This window comes from Stegostoma tigrinum, chromosome 8 (genome assembly GCF_030684315.1).
Source record: "Stegostoma tigrinum isolate sSteTig4 chromosome 8, sSteTig4.hap1, whole genome shotgun sequence".
NCBI lineage: Eukaryota > Metazoa > Chordata > Chondrichthyes > Orectolobiformes > Stegostomatidae > Stegostoma > Stegostoma tigrinum.
Window position 1 is genome coordinate 44,981,845 of NC_081361.1, and position 21,052 is coordinate 45,002,896.

General features: G+C 41.2%; 1 protein-coding gene across 1 annotated transcript in view; it reads right to left on the reverse strand.

Moving 5' to 3' along the window:
• The window catches only part of LOC125456314 (testicular spindle-associated protein SHCBP1L-like), a 57,999-nt gene that overhangs the window by 16,233 nt on the left and 20,714 nt on the right, over positions 1-21,052 (reverse strand). The window contains exons 5-7 of the mRNA XM_048539343.2: positions 13,765-13,983; positions 11,428-11,533; positions 9,321-9,474 (exon numbers count right to left, since the gene is read on the reverse strand). Coding sequence (XP_048395300.2) covers positions 9,321-9,474; positions 11,428-11,533; positions 13,765-13,983 — 479 coding nt within the window. The remainder of the gene's footprint in view (positions 1-9,320; positions 9,475-11,427; positions 11,534-13,764; positions 13,984-21,052) is intronic.

The following is a 21,052-nucleotide window of genomic DNA, read 5'->3' on the forward strand; positions in this document are numbered from 1 at the left end:
GGTGAGGTTTTGCTGCTTTTACTGCTCCAACAGAGCACTGCTGCATAACCCAGAAAGATTTCCTCCATTGTAGTGTGCTGTGTCCTACACAACTGAAAATAACAATGGCGAGGTTGTCACAGATTCAGTAGAAATGGATGATCAACAGAAATCTTCTAAGGACGAGACCAGGACACTGGCCAGAAAGGGGATTTTGGGCACAAAGGTAGAGCAATGTGAAAAATCTGAGAATCGAAGTGAAACCCACTTCCAGGATGAATGTGAGGCTGGATGAACACAGCAGGCCAAGCAGCATCTCAGGAGCAGGTGCTCCTGAGATGCTGCTTGGCCTGCTGTGTTCATCCAGCCTCACATTTTATTATCTTGGAATTCTCCAGCATCTGCAGTTCCCATTATCTCTCTCCAGGATGAATGTGCTGGGTGTCAACTTCCTTTAACTGTGTAACTTGTTGTTGGTTATATGGTAAGCAGATCATGGTTAATGCACGTTTATTTGTGTCTGGTTATTCTTGCAATCCTTTAACTTTTCTGTTGCTGAATTAATGTTTCCTTATCCATATAATTTTATGCTTGGTATCTTCAGGCGATGCCACTTTCAAGTGGCTACATTTTACAGCTCCTACTGACTGTTAGTAAAATCTAACAGTCCGTGAGACAATACACTAATATCACGTGGGGTTACAGTTAGGTAGTTTTTAATCTTGGGTCAGTTTTTGATATCCAACTGTTATGTAGGGGAGTCTCTCACGATATGCAGCAGGTTGAGAGGAATTCCAAAGCATCTTCTTTTGACTCTTTCATCCAATGTTCTCTCTAATTTTACGGTGCCTCTGTGAAGCAGATCTGAGTGACATATCTAAATGACAACATTCACTGAACAGAAGTCATATGGTAACTTTTTCTGCAACATGATTGTTAACAATTATAGGTGTATATTTACATTGTGGTTTGTTGGCTCACCAAGCTGATTCGTTGTTCCGCAGATGTTTCATTACCCTGCTGGGCAACATCATCAATGCAGCTTCCGATGAAGTGCTGTTATGTTTTCTCACTTGTTATTTAAACTCTGGTATACTTATATTATTTTACTGTTACATGTAATTCTACTTGATAAAATACCTGATCAATTGTTTGATCAGCTCTAAAATCTGGGGACCTGTTTAGCAGTGGTGCTATGTACTAAGTGGTGCTAAGTATAATAAACTACCAAGAGATATGGCTGATAAGTACTTTACTCCTTTGTTTTCACAACTATTTTTATTTGGTGTCCAATGATTTTATAAGCATCCATGTTGATATTTTGTCCAGATGAAATGTGTGACTTAAGTCGTCCAAGTGATCTACTTCTAATGAATTTCAGAATTTAGATTTAATTGAGTTAATTAGACTAAATCAACATTACTAGTCAGAAGATAATGTCCGAAATGTTGCACAAATGTCTAGAAGAATGGTTATTCCCGAAACTGATCGGCTTTTACAGCTCAGTTCACCAACTTGCTGAATGTCCGAGTAGAATTCATCTTGACTTTTTACACAATCAAAAAATTTAAACCAGAGTATCATTCACATTTCTTTGCGGCCACACTTTCTTCAGAGTTTCGTAAAAGAGCGTGATATCAGTTGCGCAACCCTGTATTTTTCAAACTCATCAGGTTACCTTGGTAACTACAGCTTGATAAAATGCATACCATTCCACTGAATACTGTATCCACTGTACCCAGTGTGGCTTCCTCTACATTGGGGAAACCAAGCGGAGGCTTGGGGACCGCTTTGCAGAACACTTCCACTCGGTTCACAATAAACAACTGTACCTCCCAGTCACGAACCATTTTATCTCCCCCTCCCATTCTTCAGACGACATGTCCATCATGGGCCTCCTGCAGTGCCATAATGATGCCACCCGAAGATTGCAGGAACAGCAATTCATATTCCGCTTGGGAACCCTGCAGCCCAATGGAATCAATGTGGACTTCACCAGCTTCAAAATCTCCCCATCCCCCACTGGATCCCAAAACCAGCCCAGCTTGTCCCCTCCACCCACCGCATCCCAAACCAGCCCAGCCTGTCCCCGCCTCCTTAACCTGTTCTTCCTCTCACCTATCCCTTCCTCCCACCTCAAGCCGTACCTCCATTTCCTGCCTACTAAACTCATCCTGCCTCCATGACCTGTCCGTCTTCCCTGGACTGACCTATCCCCTCCCTACCTCCCCACCTGTACTTTCCTCTCCACCAAACTTCTTTTCTCTCCATCTTCGGTACGCCTCCCCCTCTCTCCCTATTTATTCCAGAACCCTCTCCCCATCCCCCTCTCTGATGAAGGGTCTAGGCCTGAAACGTCAGCTTTTGTGCTCCTGAGATGCTGCTTGGCCTGCTGTGTTCATTCAGCTCCACACTTTGTTATCTACCATTCCATTGATTCCTCTTTTGGAAATCTGCTGTACAACTGGTCACGCAGTAGGATTGCAGCAGTGTCAACATCACTGTCTGGAGTAGCCAGAACCTTAACTTCTTCACTCCAATCAGTATGTTCTCGGAGACAAAATTTTCAGTTTATTCATTTTAGCCTTTGCAAATGGCACAACTTCAATTGTTGCCAAACAGTTTCTTTGAAAGAATTAGCACAAAGGTGCCAGTTCAATTGGAACATAATTCAGAGCTGTTAATGCATCATGATATTGTCCTTGCAACAGTGTCAGGCAATATTTATTTATTGGGCTAATAAGCTTGTTCACTTGCTCTCTGCAGTAGTCACTCAAGACATTGTAATTCTGCATCAGTACACTGACTGCCACCTCATTACAATCAGAGGTTGAAATGCCACTATATAACAGTCTGACTTTGGGAATATCTTTAAATTGTACTTTTGTCATAGTTGACCTGCTGGACATTGTATATACTGTTCTCAGAAATGTCTCACCATCTTACACTATTGATACCTGCATCCATCTACTCCCACATCTTCACTGGGCTAGCAATCCAGAGACCCAAGTAACGTTCTGTGGACACGGGTTTGGATCCTACCATGGCAACTGAATTTGATTCAATGAGGAAAGAAGTCTGGACGTCCTATCTTCACATTCAGAATACCTGTCATTGTGCTGTCTGGCACTACCACTGTGCTAAATGAAATGTCACGAGATCTGTTTGAAGTCTGAGGCCCTGTGGCCAAAGGGGACATCAGAGCTGTACTGCAACACAACCTGAAACCTCCAAGCCCAGCACAGTCCACACACTACCATTATCATCATGCCAGGGGATTAACCTAGGTTTGAAGAAGAGTGCAGAGGAACATGCTGGGATCAGCATCAGACATACATAGTCAAGTTACAAAATAAGATTATTTGTGTGCCAAATGGCATAGGAGCAAGTGATAAGGCAAACAGGTCAATACTAAAGGCCTGCCACGTGCTGTTGTAAATGGTAGTACACAGCTAAAGGAATCACAAGAGAAGGGTCCATTAACATCCACATCTTCAATTATGGAAGAGCCCTGCAAATCAGCACAAAAGATAAGGCTGAAGCACTTGCAATAATCTTCAGCCACACGTGCCGAGTGTATGATCCAGATCGGACTCCTCTGTATGCTCCCAGAATTGCAGATGCCAGTTTTCTGCTAATTCAATCCACTCCATGTGATATTAAGAAAATTCTGGGGGCACTGAATACTAACAACATTCTGGTAATAATACTGAACACAACTGCTCCAAATGTCTCCCAAGCCAAGCTGTTCCATACAGCTGAAACACCAGCATTTACTCCACAATGAAGAAAAATACCCAGGTATATCCTTTACTGAAAATCCAACACAGCCAACTACTGCCAAGTCGGTCTGTCCTCAATTAACAATAAAATGATGGGTGATAGAAAGGGCCATCAATAGTGCTATCCACCAGCACTTGCTCTGCAATAATCAGAGTTTGGTCATAAGTTGCAAGTAACCTTTAATCTACTCAAGTGCCAGACAAATATCATCTCTAATAATAGAGAATCTAACCATTGCCTCTTGAAATTCAATGGCGCTACCATCAATGGATACCCTACCATCTGTGCTCTGGGAGTTACCACTGACCAGAAACGAAATTGGCTACAAAAATTGATCAGTGGCTGGGAATTCTTCACTTGCCTGGAAGAATGCAACTTCAACAATATTCAAGAAGTTTGACAACATTCAGGACAAAGCTGACTACTTGATGGTACCATGTCCACAAACATACACTCCCTCCACCACCAATGTTCAGTAGCTGCAGCATTCAGAATGTACAAGGCACACTGAAGAAATTCACCAAGGTTTCTCAGACAGACCTTCCCAAACTCACAAAAGTACAAGGACTGTAGATACATCTAGCAGGTTCCCTTCCAAGCCACTCACCATCCTGACTAGGAAATATATTGCCATTCCTTCATTGTCACTGGATCAAAATCTTGGAACTGCCTCCCTAAAAGCATTGTGAGCCTATCTGCACCAAAACATAAACTAATTTAAAAAGGCAGCTCACCACCACCTTCTCAACTGTAACTCGAGAATGGCAATAAATGTTGGCTCAGACAGCCAAGTCCACACCCCAAAAATGTATAAGAAGAAATCCCTGCACACTGATTTAATTCACAGTTTATTTACTTCAAAGTGAAACACTTTGGCTGCAGTCATTGCCTTTGTTGGTCAAAGGTCTGTGACATCAACAGCCTGGACGTCACAAATTCTTTCGTCCTTGAGACGTCTAAAGAGGATACTCAGCAATCAAATGGGTGCAATTTCACCAGATTCAATAGTGAAAATGACATGAGAATAGACACTCTAAGACTGCAAGTGCATATACATGTAGTAAAGTGCAAGAAACCATACAATGCAGTGTCACTTGTGCTACCTACATACTCTGAGTAAGATATTTTCTTCCCATTCCTCATACTACATCAAACAGCAATAGCAAGATCCACAGCTGGGGTGGAGGGACCCTTCTCTGTACCTGTTGGGATAGAAGATTTGGGCAGTTGACTCTGGAGTTGTTTCGGCCCAGAGGGTCCAGGCCTGCTGTGATCATTGATTCAAACGTAGGTTCACGGTCCCCAAAAGTGAATTCTGTAGGCTTTGGCATCACAGGCATGGGACAGATAGAGGGCTAGGCACCTGTGTACCCTAAGAGGAAGCTTATGGGCTCCTGTGTTTGGCTCCTCTTCCCTTTGGATGCCTGCTGGCACCAACTTATCTCGCTGACAGGATACAGCAACTAGATTAAGGTCAAGGTCCTTTGTCTCCCTTTCACGTTGCCATTTAATTCTATGAGCTAGAACAGTGGCGTGTTGACCTATGTGCACATATAGGAACACAGAGTGCTAATCCTGGGTTTCCTATTTAACCAAATTCCTTTGGTAAGCCTGTTGTCCATGGAAATCTCTGCCTGCATAAGCATTGCATTCTTCTCAGGTCAAATCCAACATTTTTTTTGGGGCTGAGGATTCACCTACCGGTCATCATCTTCTCCACCTCATTATGAGACATTTCTTTTCGTCTTGAGACATAAGAAAGGATTAAGTGTGATGGAAGTAGATAGCAGAGCTCTTAGTGGTAATGCAGGGACAGAATAGGTGAGGTGTCCCCAGTGAATTAGCAGGAAGTGCTAAAGATAATCAAGAGTTGTTAGTATGCGAGAATGATGTGTGTGAAGAACTGTTGAGTGGGCATAATGCATTCAATAGTTAGAGCTGTCGTCCATAAATCTCAGCAAGAAGTGCATGAAGTGACAGACTTAGAGAGGGTAGTGGCCCTACGAGTGTGAGGAAGCAGAAGAAAAATTGTGCCACTTACCCTTGTTGAACACATAAGATCATTAACCTTTCCACATTGCAGTGCATCTGTTTCACCAAGGACACTGTACTCAGCAGTTATTTTTGTACAGGCTTACAGGTTGATTAGGTCTGGTGATGTGGTGGTCTTTGCCAATCAGCATGAACATGTACTGCCGTTTTCCATTCTCCAATTCAGCAGCACCTCCCTGTCAGCAACGTGCGGAGCCAACTTGTCTTTCTGGGCCACTTCCTCAGAATAAATGTGCAGGACCACAATGAATAAGGAAATTCTTACATTATATAATTAATGAGATTGTGTAAGAAGTCACCGGGGGCATGGGAAAGCAGGCGCCATGAACTTCACGTAAGAAAACTTTGCCAAAGAATAGGAAAATTCAACCCCATTTTGATTAAGGGTCAATTTAAATGTGGAATTATCATCCTCGGTAAGAGGTGGGGGTCTTTGTATGCATTTAAGTTTGAGCTGGATAAATGTTTGATACAAAGGTTGTGGGGGTTAGCCAGGAAATAAGAGTTGAGCCCATAATCAGATCAGCTGCTATCTTACTCAAAGGCTCAAAGAGCCAAATGGCATTAATATATTACTAAATCCTGTGTTCCTACTGTAATGTTGATGCTGTTGCTCTTTAAAGAAAGAATAAGAATACTTTTGTGATCAGAGATAATGGGAACTGCAGATGCTGAAGAATCCAAGATAAGAAAGTGTGAAGCTGGATGAACACAGCAGGCCAAGCAGCATTTCAGGAGCACAAAGGCTGACGTTTCGGGCCTAGACCCTTCATCAGAGAGGTCTAGGCCCGAAACGTCAGCTTTTGTGCTCCTGGGATGCTGCTTGGCCTGCTGTGTTCATCCAGCTTCACACTTCGTTATCAAGAATACTTTTGTGTTTGCTTTGTTCTTCCTGGAATACTGGGCACTTGAAAGTTGAGAAAGCAAACTGGTGGGGGAGACATTTTTTAGCAATTCAGATACGATTCCAATCCAATATAGTTGGCTCTTTCAGGAGTTTTGCCTAAATGATTGTACAGCTGGCTTCAAGGGGACTAGTATTTGTTTCAACATGGAGAACATGATGGAGTCATTGCTGGTAAAATTTCTCTCGCACTGTTATGTGATACACTGATACACTGTCCACAGCTCACAGCAGTGCAGGAGTCCGGTGACACAGTTAATGGTGACCTCTTTAGAAAGATGGCAACCAAGGTATGGATAGTGCTCAAGATACACGAGTCGACCATTAAACATTTATGAAAGATCAAAAATGTTACTGACCAGTTCTGAGTTCTTGATTTGGGAATATTCACTGACAGGACAATCCTTGGCTTGAAAATTAAGTATATTTCTCTCTCCAGGGCCGCTGCCACATCTGATGTATGTTCCCAGGGTTTTCTATTTTTTATTTAAGTTTCCAGCATTTTTTGTAATTTGCTGTCATCTTGGGAAAGTTGGACACAACAGAAAGTTTTACTCACTCTTTCCAGCTCTATAATCCTCTGGTTAGACCAGACTTGGAATATTGTGTTCAATTCTGGTCACCTCATTATAGGAAAGATGTAGAATCTTTAGAGAGGGTGCACAGGAGATTTACCAGGATGCTGCCTGGACTGGAGGGCAGGTCTTGAGGAAAGGTTGAGGGATCTAGGGATTTTTTCACTGGAGCGAAGAAGTATGAGAGGTGACTTGATAGAGGTGTACAAGATGATGAGAGGCGTTAATAGAGTGGATAGTCAGAGACATTTTGCCAGGACGGAAATGACTATTATGAGGCGGCATAATTTTAAGGTGATTGGAGATGGGTACAGGGGAAATGTCAGAGGTAGGTTCTTTACACAGAGAGTGGTGAGTGTGTGGAATATGCTGCCAGGAGTGGTGCTGGAGTCAGATACTTTACAGACTTTTAAGCGACTCTTAGATAGGCACATGGAGGATAGTAAAATGTAGGGTATGCAGTGTAAATTGATCTTCGTAGGATAATGGGTCAGCACAACATCATGGGCCAAAGGGCTTGTACTGTGCTATACTGTTCTACGTTCTATGTTTTACGCCTCAGCACAACAGGATGCTCTGCTTGACCTCTGCAATCTTCATTGCCTCCTGTTCCACTGGTGTAATGACAATAAAAGGCATTCCACCTCTGGTGTACTGGCATTCCTTGACATTCTGAACACGTTTTTTTTTGCAAGTATAGACATGGGCAATGTCATTTCTGCCTCGTGGTGCAACTATGCTGTATAGGCAATGTAAATGCGCAGTACTGTGTAGTCACATGGCGAGGCAAATTGACATTCATCATGTCAATGCAACATTCACCCATAACTAAGCATGGAAATTGAATGCATGAGAAGTGGAAACCTGAATGTGGACACTGGTACCTGATGTTGCACCATACTTAGATCTACCACCTGGCCTCACATCTGATGTCTGCCTTTAATTAAAGCAGGTTTTTCAATTTTCAACTCTGAAATTTCACTCACCTTTCCTGACCATAATTAAATCTCTTCCTGCACCTGATCTATTTTCTAGCAATGACACCTTGGCTATTTACTTGTGACATCTGCCACTGCCCGTCATGCTTGCCTAATGAGACATGTTGGTCTACTGTCAGTCTGTCAGCCCAAGTGAATTGGTAAAATCCAAAGCCTAGGTGTAACAGCTCTTCATACTTTTTAAAAAAGGGGAAAACGATGCAACATATGAGCACACAGCAGAGGATAGTCATCCCTTTCACTCTCAATGTATTACTTATATATTACTTAAACTGAATTATTGAAAATTTGAAAAAATAGCAAATAAGAAAATAATGTCAAGAGTAAACTCTTTCTATTGCGTTTAAGTGTGTGTTTTATTTTGTTAAATGAACTGGAAGAAACAGATTCACCTCTGAGAACAAGATGAATGGAATTTAATGATCAAATTGTTGGGAAATAATTTAGTGCAATAAATGTAGGGCAATGAAGGAAGTGTAGTTTTCATTCCTCCACTTCTTAAATGGCCTGAAAATCCTTCATTATTTCAGCAAGTACATTAGCATAATTAATATAAATGATCTAACATTTGTGCTAATAAAACTTATTAAAATACAAATGAATCTGAACACAATGAGTATTCATCCCTGATAACCCAACAATAATTCTGCCATTGCTTAATTACTTAAGCATTCAAAATCTATACTTAACAGTGGTTGCCATCTCAGTGACAAAATTATCTGGATTTTAGTAGCAATTAAGAACTTTCCGCAACTGAACTGGCAACTCACTACAGTCTGGTTTTACTTAACAGAGGGTTTGCAAAGGGGAAGTAGACATCTCAATAAATACAATAAAAAAATCAAATAAACCAACATTAGGGCAGGAATATAACTGAGGACCATACTAATTACTGTAAAAGTATTCTGTGCAGATGCTGAAATTTCTTAAAACATACTCTCCTAATATTCTTCCACAGTTAAAAACCTTCAGTTGCAATTAAGAAAAAATCATAATGGTGGCATGTAAATATATTGTTTTACAACTTACCTCTAATAATTATGTCATCTGTTAACATTCCAAATCCTGAGGCATGATATTCTCCAGGAAAAATTACCACTGTGTCTCCACTGAAGCAATTGTCTAAGGATGCATCTAAGTTGTCATGTTGCTGAATTAGTGTATTTGCAGAGAAATCCTTAACCTGCAGAAAGCAAGCATAACCATAGCCCACATAAACAACTGCATTCAAACTGAAAATGGTGCTCCTCTGTGATAAATATCTTGACCTTTTCACTCCCATATTTAGGAAAAGTAAGCTATTAAATGAAAATATACTGCAAGCATTCTGCAATTCAAGTGAAAAACAGCCTATTTATGCGAGGCAGGAATACTTTGACAATCAACCTCAAATATAAACAGGACAATGTATCATCCATGAATGAAAACATATGGGCTTCCTCTAAAATCCTTTTACTTTGCTGATAGCTTATTTGTTACACTTTCATTTATATCATAACCTTGTTCCACACCTTTTTCATGTTTTATTTATGCAAATTAAAATGGTATTAAACATTGTGAGTTTTCAAAACTTTTACCTGAGAGTGGTAGTGAAGCATTGGTCGTACTGAATCAAAACCAGACAATAATGTTTATTAAAATCAATACAACACTGCAGTTTTTCACCCCTCCAAGAGGTAGCCTACTAAAACTGTGGTTAAACAGCTCAATGATGTTGGATGTGCACTTAATCTCAAAACTGCACAAACTTAAACTGTTAAAAATTGTTTTGAAATTCTGACATGATGGTCCTCCCCATTTCATAGCTATGGTATATGTGGTGTTGAAAGCGTATAGAAATTTTCTGTAGAAGAAAATTGACTGGGAGCACTTTCCACAAGTTGTGCACCGTTTTGCACTAAATCGGGCTATGATTGGCTCCTCTTATTGCACAAAAAGGTCACATATTAAGATGGATCTTGCTTCATGTTAACTTGTTCCTTGGCAGTTTAGTATAAGCTCATGTGTTCCTGGTATAGTGCTGTAAAAGGTATGTTTGGATGCTTGGCATGTGTACTATCTTGAGAGACCACAATATTAAGCAACCAGGTTCATTCTGTTCATCACCATCATCATTATGGTCTTTTCTTTCTACTGTGTTGTACTTTCTGTATGGTGATTCTGAAGGAAAAGAGGAAAAAAGCTATAAGTTGGTCAACTTCACCCCTGCAAATTAAGGATAAGGAGGTGCAGAAAAGTTGTGGATATGTGGTGCTTCCAAAAGATATCGGGGGACGATGCAGTCAGTAACATGGAGTAAACGAGATAACAAATGGCAGTGCTGGGTGAACACAGCAGGCCAAGTGGCATCAGAGGAGCAGGAAAGCTGACATTTCAGACCTAGATGCTTCGTCAGAAATGGGAGTCAAGGCCCGAAAAGTCAGCCTTCCTGCTCCTCTGATGCGGCTTGGTTTGCTGTGTTCATCCAGCTCTACACCTTGTTATCTCAGATTCTCCAGCATCTGCAGTTCCTGTTATCTCAGCAATATGGAGTGAGGGGTTTAAAGGTGGGCATACCTTCAAAGAAAAGAATTCTTGATAGTGGCTTCCTTTCAAAGCTGGTAATGTTCTTGTTGCTCTTTTTTCACATCTTCTCTACTTCCTCAATATCATTTTTCTACTGTGGAGACTAAAAGTGCCCAGTACTCTAAGTGAGGTTTTACCAAAACTGTACCTAAATTTAGCATTAGTTCCACACTTTTGTGTTCTAATGCACCAAAATTATTAGCACTTTGATGGCATTCCTAATCGCCTTATCAGCATCTGAAGTTTACTTTCAGTGATTTATGTATTTGAATTCTCTGATGTTTTCATCTACATGATTTAGCTTCTTACTTTGCAAGGCTTAACTGGCCCTGTTAGGGAATAGGATTAAACCTATGGCCTGTTTACTCTGTATGACTCAGCTTGATAAAGAATGGTATAAAGAACAAATAAGCCTTTGAGATATCCCCAACAAGTAATTTTACCTTTTGCTTTTAATGACGACATGAGTGCACTATTACTAATACACATTAATCAGGCCAGATATTACTACAAAGTGATGGATAGAAGTATGTGAACAGCTAACGTAACTAAACTCACTAGAATAACTCACCATGTCAGCTGTCATCATTTTTGCCACAATGTGAGTTACAATTTTTCCAGAAGGACGTTGTCCTTTCCTACGCCTCAATATTCGTGGAAAAAATGGGCCATGTGCTCTATAATTGACCAGCATAATGAACAAAAAGAACTAAATTCAAGATATAACAGTCAGTGAGCAAGAGCAAACATTTAAATAATTATTTTATAATTCTCAACAAATATACATTCTAATAAAATCTCTACTGGAAAAGCAGTGCAGCAATGGTCAATTAAGCAGACTGTCAGATTAAAAGAAGCTAACAATATTCCCACAAAAGGTTAGTAAACCCAAGAATTGAGAATATTTTAAAATCAAAGGATGGTAAGAAGTTAATAGGGATAGAAAATTAATTAAAGAATAAATTAGCAAGAAATTTAAAACAGAGAAATTAACTTTTACAAGTATAAAAAGGAAATTCATGAAAGTAAATAACGGTCCAATGTAAAAGGGGAGAAATTATAAGGCTATTCAAGGAAATTTTTACCCTCACAATAAACAAAAAAAAACCTACTGAAAATTGAGAGACGTTGGGTTGGATTTTCACAGACACGTGAAAATGGTGACGAGGATCTGATTCTGGATTCCTGGCCCCATTTGTGGGCTTTCTGATTTTCAAATTTAAGAGTGTAAGCTGGTTTGGGGTGCAAACCGCAATCTGCATTCCTAATCTGGCCAGTTCCATAATGGAGATCGGTATGTCTTGGTATTCTACAATTTTCATGGAGTCAGTTCAACCTTTAAAGGATTCAGGTATCTTGAACCATAGTTTGGATGAGGAAATCTTTGAAAATATTAGTTCAAAAGGTGTCACCCATAATATGATTTCTTTGAAGGAAAATAGAGTTCTTAAGAGGCTAGACAGGATAAATCCTGAGAGGATGTTTCCGCTGGGATCGGCTAACGCCAGTCAGCATAGTTGCAGAATTTATGAGTTCCAATTTAAAACGGAGATAAGGAGAAATTTCTTCTCTTATAGAGCTGAGTGTCTTTGGAACTCCTTGCTACAAAGATCTCTGGGGATAAAGAACTTGTGTATATTTAAGGCTGAGATAGAATCATGATCAATAGAGGAATCAAGAGTCATGTGTTAAGGCAGGCAAGTGGATGTGAGGGGTGCCGGATCAGCCATGATCCCACTAAATGGCAGAACAGGCTCGAGGGGCCAAACTACCTACTCCTGTTCCTATTTGCTATGGGCTTATACCCACCATGTCCAGCTATGCTGGCCCTCAACAGTTTGTTTTTAAAAATCTTTATGACAATGTAATTCAATCATAACATTATATTTCCTTAAAACAAAATCTCTTGTAACAACAGGTCAATAAAAAACATCAATCATCTCTGCCCTTTAAAAGCAACACAGCAGAAACTCTTCACACTTGAAATCTTTATTTTGTGTAAACAAACATTGTGCAATTGATAGAAGAGATCAGAGAGTCAGGTATTACGCAGTGGTGTAGTGGCAATGTCACTAGACGACAAATCCAGAATCCCATGCTAATGTTCTGGGGATGTCTGTTCAAATTCCATCATGTGAATTTAATGAAAATTTGGTATCGTAGTCTATCTTAATGTTGCCCTTGCAACCACTGACTGTTACAGCAATCTGCAATCTGGTTCACTCTTACCTTGTTTGGCTGAATCCAGACACACAACCATGTGGCTGACTCTTAACTGCCCATTAGCCACAGGTAGGAAATGCTGCCTAATTAGTAACGAATACATTCCATGTTAATAAAATGATACACTTTCTCTGGGGCTTGGCTATTTCAGTATTCTAAGTTTTCAGGGCTTTCAGTCAAACTCAGAATGTTCAGAACAGATTAAAAATAACGACACTACTGGTGTAAAGAAAAATTAAAAGTATAGGTATGGAAAAAATTGAAGAGGGTTTTGCTTGTATCTACCATTTTAAAATTTCAGTTTGAGTTAATGCCTGCAGAATCATATTTCAAACTGAGTGAAGTGTCCGCAGGAAACCATTTTGAAGAATAAAGTTGATGCTTCAGATGTCCCACATTATTAGTTTTCTCGTTCATGCTGTCAAGAAGAAATGAATTCCAAACAAGAATGCAATATAATCTATAGGATATCCCAAACAGGTCTCAAAGCATTTACAAGTAACAAATTCCAGTGTACAGCTGTAACAGGACTGAAGTCAGACGATCAATCAATTCAGATAACTAGATGTGCTAAAAGTACTGCAAAGCCTCAAGAAAAGAGAAAAAAATTAAATGAAATATATCCTTTCATGACATAATTTAGCATTAAAGTTAACATAATGACAATCCATTTTGATGACATTACCTAAGACGCAAATCTTCCCAGATTTTTAACAGTCCACAAATCATTAGAATTTCGTAATATTTTTTCCAACATTCCACTGCTTCAGCTGCTGATGGATCCTCTCGTATATTGCTTTGATATTCTATAAGCTCCACACGTTTGTTTCTATATTTTTCCAATGTCCTTTTGAAACGTTGACCTACAGGGCCTGGTATTGTTCCATCTTGAATATCATAAAATCTGAGAATTATTAAAAATGTATAGAAGTGAATATAATAAAAATTATCGCAATTTAACAATAGTTGGTAAAGTTTGCTTCTTAATGGATAGGCTCCTCCCAACTGCTAAATATTAAATAAACCTCTACCTCAGTTCAACTGTGGCCTCCCTGATCTTCTGAAATAGTTGACACAATGGCAATATGATCTGTCTTTAATGTCCTTGAGGACTGGGATTAAGAATTCAGAGTATTCACAACCACTGGTGGGAAGACTTGTCTCATGAATTTTGAATGTTGAAACTTGATCCTGAAATTTGGGTCCCCGGATATAGGAATGATCTGAGTGAAAGCTTAATGAAAATAAAACTCCTATTGCCAGAAACTTGAAAAAATTCAGAAGAGGATTTCAAAACTGAATTCTTGAGTGATTTAATGAGTTGCTTGTTTTGTATTTACTGACAGTTCTTAGCTCAAAAGCTGTGTTTCCCATTTACAATACTGGCGATTTTAAAATCTCTTCTGTGTAGCCAGAACATTGCCTGGAGTGTGACAGTGGTGTTGAGGAGACGGAGGGTTCTGTTGATATGTTTTAACTAATCTACAATGTTTTAACTTTAACGTTTGGGTATTTCCTTTAATTGTGCAATATTAAAAGAAATTATGTTCTCTGTTGCAAGCCTCTGTCAAATTGAGTTCTCTCAAGGGGACCATTCATGAAAGTGTGACCTAAGCAATATATGGAGACACTTTTTATTTAAAAAAAGTTTGCTTTGGAAACCAGCTGGTTTGATGCATTCCCAGTAAATCTTTTGTTCAGTTCCTGGCTGCTTATGTTTTTCTACTTGTTTCCAGACAGAAAATGGCAACTTCCAACTGGGGAAAAATAATAGAGAAAGGAAGCTATTGCCACCTGTGTTGCTAACAGTTCATGGAACATCATGCTATTTTTCTGCAATGGAGGTACCTCTGGGTCTCTATTACATTCTATGACAGTACAATTAGCAGTAGCATGGGAAGCTCAAATATGCAGTAACTTTTTGTTCTTTGGTACCTTAAGCTCAGCATGTTTGCTGTCAACATCGCAGGAACTTTTAAGTTCAAATCTGAATGCTCTTTAGTTTTTGTGCAAGCAGCTTGGTACCTGCATATTGGAATTTGAATTACTATACACAATAAATACCTGCCAAACTGCACTGCCAGAGTTCCAGATGGGAGAAACTGGGTTCTTATCCATGCTATTTCTGTACCATTGACACTTCCACCATAAAAGTAAAGAATTCAGCTATATGGACAGACTAGAAAAACAAGGGCTGTTTTCTCTGGAGCAGCAGAGACTGACAGGAAACTTGATAAGTCTATAAAATTGAGATGCAGAGGTAAGAATTGATGGTCAGAATCTTTTCCCCCCCACAGCTGAAATGTCTAATGCTAGCGGGCATGAATTTAAGGTGAGCAAGGAAAAGTTCAAAGGGGATGTGAGGTGCATTTTATTTTACTCAGAAGTGGTCGGTGTCTGAAACACTTTGTTGGTGAAGGCAGACATGATAGGGGAGTTTAAGGAACTTTTAGATGAGCACATGAATACGCAAGAAATAGAGGGATATGGACCAAGGCCAGGCACAAGAGAGTAGTTTAATTTGTTGTCATGTTCAGCACAGCAGCCTGGCCCGAAGGACCAGTTCCTGTGCTATGTTGTAATTCTAGGCTCTGCAGAAAAGGGAATCAGCTTTCCAGTATCTACATTATCAAACCCTTGCCGCTCATTTTTGTGAACTCTAGAGAACACCAAGCTATTCCATTTAGCTTGTCCTCATTGAGCAACCCTCTATACTGAGGAATCAATGTAATGGACTTTTATAGCACCCCGTAAAAGACAGTGTATCATTTGCACAGACCGCTCACCATACACCAGATGTGACCACATCAGTCACATAATTGTAAAAATAATTTTTTTCCTTTTATAATCTGAATCCTTACAATGCAGGCTCACAGATTATTTCTAATTGTTTTCTGTGCTCTTATGTTAACTTTCCATGACGCGTGTACAAGGACACCCAAAATTTTCTGCATTTCAACATTTAGTGACCCCTTTTTAAAAGTTCTGATTTTTATTTTTCCTGGTCTAGTGGATAATTTTACATTATGCTAAATCTGATAACTTTCTTCAACTCACTTATGCTATTGATATACTCTTGCAGCTTCTTTCCGTCCATTTACACATGAGCAGAAATTAGTGCAGGCTAAGTAGAGTGGATAGGCCTGGTGTGCAGACCTGGTGAGTTGCAGAGGATGTTGCTCCTCTGAATCCTGGTGAATGGAGGACTGTCCCGCATTTGGAAGGAAATAATTCATCTCATTAATGAGCTACTTAAAACCAAACACATGCCAGCCCATGGAGATTTAATGATGACTTAGATTGCCCAAAATTCATGTGTTCCAACCCACCAGAATACACGGCCTCCTCCATTGGTCCTCTGCACCACCCTGCCACCAGGACGTACAGTCCTTGGCAGAGAATCATGGCACCATTTTACTCTTCTGGCATCTTCTGAATATATGGTGATAGTGACCATAACTGCCTCACATTCTACATAGCTATGGAGAAGGAGAGGATTAGGCAAAATGGGAGGATATTTAATTGGGGAAGAGGAAACTATGACGCAATTAGACACGAGTTAGGAAGCATGGACTGGGAGCAATTGTTCCATGGTAAGGGAACGATAGACATGTGGAGACTGTTTAAGGAACAGTTGTTGCGAGTGATGAGTAAATATGTCCCTCTGAGACAGGCAAGAAGGGGTAAGATAAAGGAACCTTGGATGACGAGAGCGGTGGAGCTTCTTGTGAAAAGGAAGAAGGTAGTTTACATCAGGTGGAGGAAACTAGGGTCAAGTTCAGCTAGAGAGGATTATGCGCAGGCAAGGAAGGAGCTCAAAAATGGTCTGAGGAGAGCCAGGAGGGGACATGAGAAAGGCTTGGCAGAAGGAATCAGGGAAAACACAAAGGCATTTTACACTTATGTGAGGAATAAGAGAATGGTCAAAGAAAGAGTAGGGCCGATCAGGGATAGCATAGGGAACTTGTGTGGGGAGTCTGAGGAGGTAGGGGAAGCCCTAAATGAGTTTTTTGCTTCTGTCTTTACGAAAGAAACGAACTTTGTAGTGAATGAAACCTTTGAAGAGCAGGTGTGCACGCTGGAATGGATAGAGATAGAGGAAGCTGATGTGCTGAATATTTTGTCAAACATTAAGAGTGACAAGTCACCAGGCCCGGACCAGATTTGTCCTCGGCTGCTTTGGGAAGCGAGAAATGCAATTGCTTCGCCACTTGCGAAGATCTTTACACCCTCGCTCTCCACTGGAGTCGTACTTGAGGACTGGAGAGAGGCAAATGTAATTCCTCTCTTCAAGAAAGGAAATAGGGAAATCCCCGGCAATTACAGACCAGTAAGTCTCACGTCTGTCGTCTGCAAGGTGTTAGAAAGGATTCTGAGGGATAGGATTTATGACCATCTGGAAGAGCATGGCTTGATCAAATACAGTCAACACGGCTTTGTGAGGGGTAAGTCATGCCTCACAAACCTTAGAGTTTTTTGAGGATGTGACTAGAAAAGTTGATGAGGGTCGAGCTGTGGATGTGGTGTATTTGGACTTCAGTAAGGCATTTGATAAGGTTCCCCATGGTAGGCTCATTCAGAAGGTCAGGAGGAATGGGATACAGGGGAACCTAGCTGCTTGGATACAGAATTGGCTGGCCAACAGAAGACAGCGAGTGGTAGCAGAAGGAAAATATTCTGCCTGGAAGTCAGTGGTGAGTGGGGTTCCACAGGGCTCTGTCCTTGGGCCTCTACTGTTTGTAATTTTTATTAATGACTTGGATGAGGGGATTGAAGGATGGGTCAGCAAGTTTGCAGACGACACAAAGGTCGGAGGTGTCGTTGACAGTGTAGAGGGCTGTTGTAGGCTGCAGCGGGACATTGACAGGATGCAGAGATGGGCTGAGAGGTGGCAGATGGAGTTCAACCTGGATAAATGCGAGGTGATGCATTTTGGAAGGTCGAATTTGAAAGCTGAGTACAGGATTAAAGATAGGATTCTTGGCAGTGTGGAGGAACAGAGGGATCTCGGTGTGCAGATACATAGATCCCTTAAAATGGCCACCCAAGTGGACAGGGTTGTTAAGAAAGCATATGGTGTTTTGGCTTTCATTAACAGGGGGATTGAGTTTAAGAGTCGTGAGATCTTGTTGCAGCTCTATAACACTTTGGTTAGACCGCACTTGGAATACTGTGTCCAGTTCTGGTCGCCGTATTATAGGAAAGATGTGGATGCTTTGGAGAGGGTTCAGAGGAGGTTTACCAGGATGCTGCCTGGACTGGAGGGCTTATCTTATGAAGAGAGGTTGACTGAGCCCCTTCAGCCCACAATGTTGTGCCGACCATTGATCCTCATGTATGCACCCTCAAATTTCTGTGACCATATGCATGTCCAGCAGTCTCTTAAATGACCCCAATGACCTTGCTTCCACAACTGCTGCTGGCAACGCATTCCATGCTCTCACAACTCTCTGCGTAAAGAACCTGCCTCTGACATCCCCTCTATACTTTCCACCAACCAGCTTAAAACTATGACCCCTCGTGCTAGCCATTTCTCTATGTTCTATATATCCGTCACGAGCAAGAGTGACAAGTGGTGTCCCGCAGGGTTCAGCGTTGGGGCCGCAGCTGTTCACTTTGTATATTAATGATCTGGATGAAGGGACTGGGGGCATTCTGGCAAAGTTTGCCGATGATATGAAGATAGGTGGACAGGCAGGTAGTACTGAGGATGTGGGGAGGCTGCAGAAAGATTTAACAGTTTAGGACAGTGGTCCGGGAAATGGCTGCTGAAATTCAACATGAGCAAATGCGAGGTTTTGCACTTTGGGAAAAAGAATACACGCATGGAATATTTTGTAAACAGTGAGAAAATTCGAAAAGCAGAACTACAAAGGGATCTGGGAGTGTTGGTCCAGGATTCCTGTAAAGGTTAACTTGCAGCTAGAGTCCGTGATTAAGAAAGCGAATGTAATGTTGTCGTTTATCTCAAGAGGGTTGGAATATAAAAGCAGTGATGTGCTTCTGAGACTTTATAAAGCTCTAGTTAGGCGTCATTTAGAACAGTGTGTCCAATTTTGGGGCCCACACCTCAGGAAGGACTACTGGCACTAGAGTGTGTCGGCAGAGATTCACACGGATGATCCCTGGAATGGTAGGTTTAACGCATGATGAACGGCTAAGGATCCTGGGATTGTACTCATTAGAGTTTGGAAGGTTGAGCGGAGTTCTAATCGAAACATACAAGATAATGTATGGCTTAGAAAGGGTGGACGCTGGCAAGTTGTTTCCGTTAGGCGGGGAGACTAGGACCCGTGGGCACAGCCTTAGAGGGGGTAAATTTAAAACGGAAAATGAGGAGACATTTCTTCAGCCAGAGATTGGTGGGCCTATGGAATTCATTGCCACAGAGCGCAGTGGAACATTGAAGTTAAATGTCTTCAAGGCAGAGATTGATAAATTCTTGATCTCACAAGGAATCAAGGGCTACGGGGAGAGTGCAGGGAAGTGGAGTTGAAATACTCATCAGCCATGAATAAACGGCAGAGTGGACTCAATGGGCCGAATGGCCTTACTTCCACTCCTACGTCTTATGGCCTTATGGAGCAGGCAACTTTGGAGTACAAGTGCTTGGACAGATGCATACTGGCCTTGTAAAGATGGCGCAGTCACCAGCAATGTTGGTCTTTCAGCAGGTATCTGGATAGTGGAGAGTTTTTACAGGAACGGTACAGGATAAGATGGGGCTAGTATTGGGCAAATTAGGTGCCACGAGGGCATGGTATGATATTAGATATTATGTGGTGGGTTTAGTAAGACACAGTAAGAGATTGCACTAGGCTTTGTCAAAAATACCTCCAAAATAAAACCAGATGAAACTAGCCAAAATAAGGTAAGATTCAGCCCCATGACTGATTCATAGCATCACAGTCAGAGTGTCAGAGCGCGCAGGAACTGATTCTTCAGTCCAACCAGTCCATGCCGAACATAAACTCAAACTAAAGTAGTCCTACCTGCCTGCTCTTGGCCCTTATCCCTTCAAACCTTTACTTTTTCAAAAAAAAACTTACTTTATCCAGAGCTTGGACAGCAATGGCAGTGGTGAGAGCCAGCGTGCAAATCTCAAGCAGACCCAGGGCCCAGACCTTGAGTGGACCCAGGACACAAACTCAACTGGGCCTAACATGGACCTCTAACCGTCTCAAATGAGGTACAGGGTGCAGACCTGGGGAGAGAGAACCAGAGCATGGACCTTGGCTGGGCCTACCAGGGATCCTGAGCGGGCCAAGGGCATGGATCTCAAGCAGGCCCCTACCTATTTTTCTGGGACAAGCACAAAACCTAGAATCAGCAGTAGAGGTAACATCGGCAAGGTAGACCCAGTTGCAAAGGATGGTGCCGAAGGATCAGTGACTTTGTTGTTGCTTGGGTCTGGTACTGGCTGCAGCGAAGCGATGGCAGAAAGGCATCACAACAACATTGATGAGGTGGGCTCTGTGCTCGGAGACGCAACTCTGATATTGGTTGGTCCACTGCAGGCAGCGGCGAGGCAGTGGTACAGGATTATCGGCCCAACAGCTAAGATGGCACCTGAACATTGGCGAATTCAATGTTGGTTGGGTCCAGAATAGATGGCAATGATGCAGTGGAGAAGGGATGTTGGCACAGGCTTCATCGGTGGTGAGGAGCTAGATCAGGACTGATGGAATCTCTTTCAGCTGAATTTTTCTTTAATTCCTACCTTCTCAAATTATTCAAAATGGCACCGTATCATAATGACAAATGAAAGCTTTTCACTGTATTTTATTGTATTCTTACTGCAAAATACACATGACAATAAAATCACAATCAAAGCTGCCCTCTAAGATATTGGTCACTTTCCAGTTCAGGTTAAAGTCATCCTTTTTGAACAGTTCTTTTCTGTCCCAGAAGAGATTCCAATTGTCCAAAAATCTGAATCCCTCAACAAAACACCAGCTCTTCAGCCACTGATT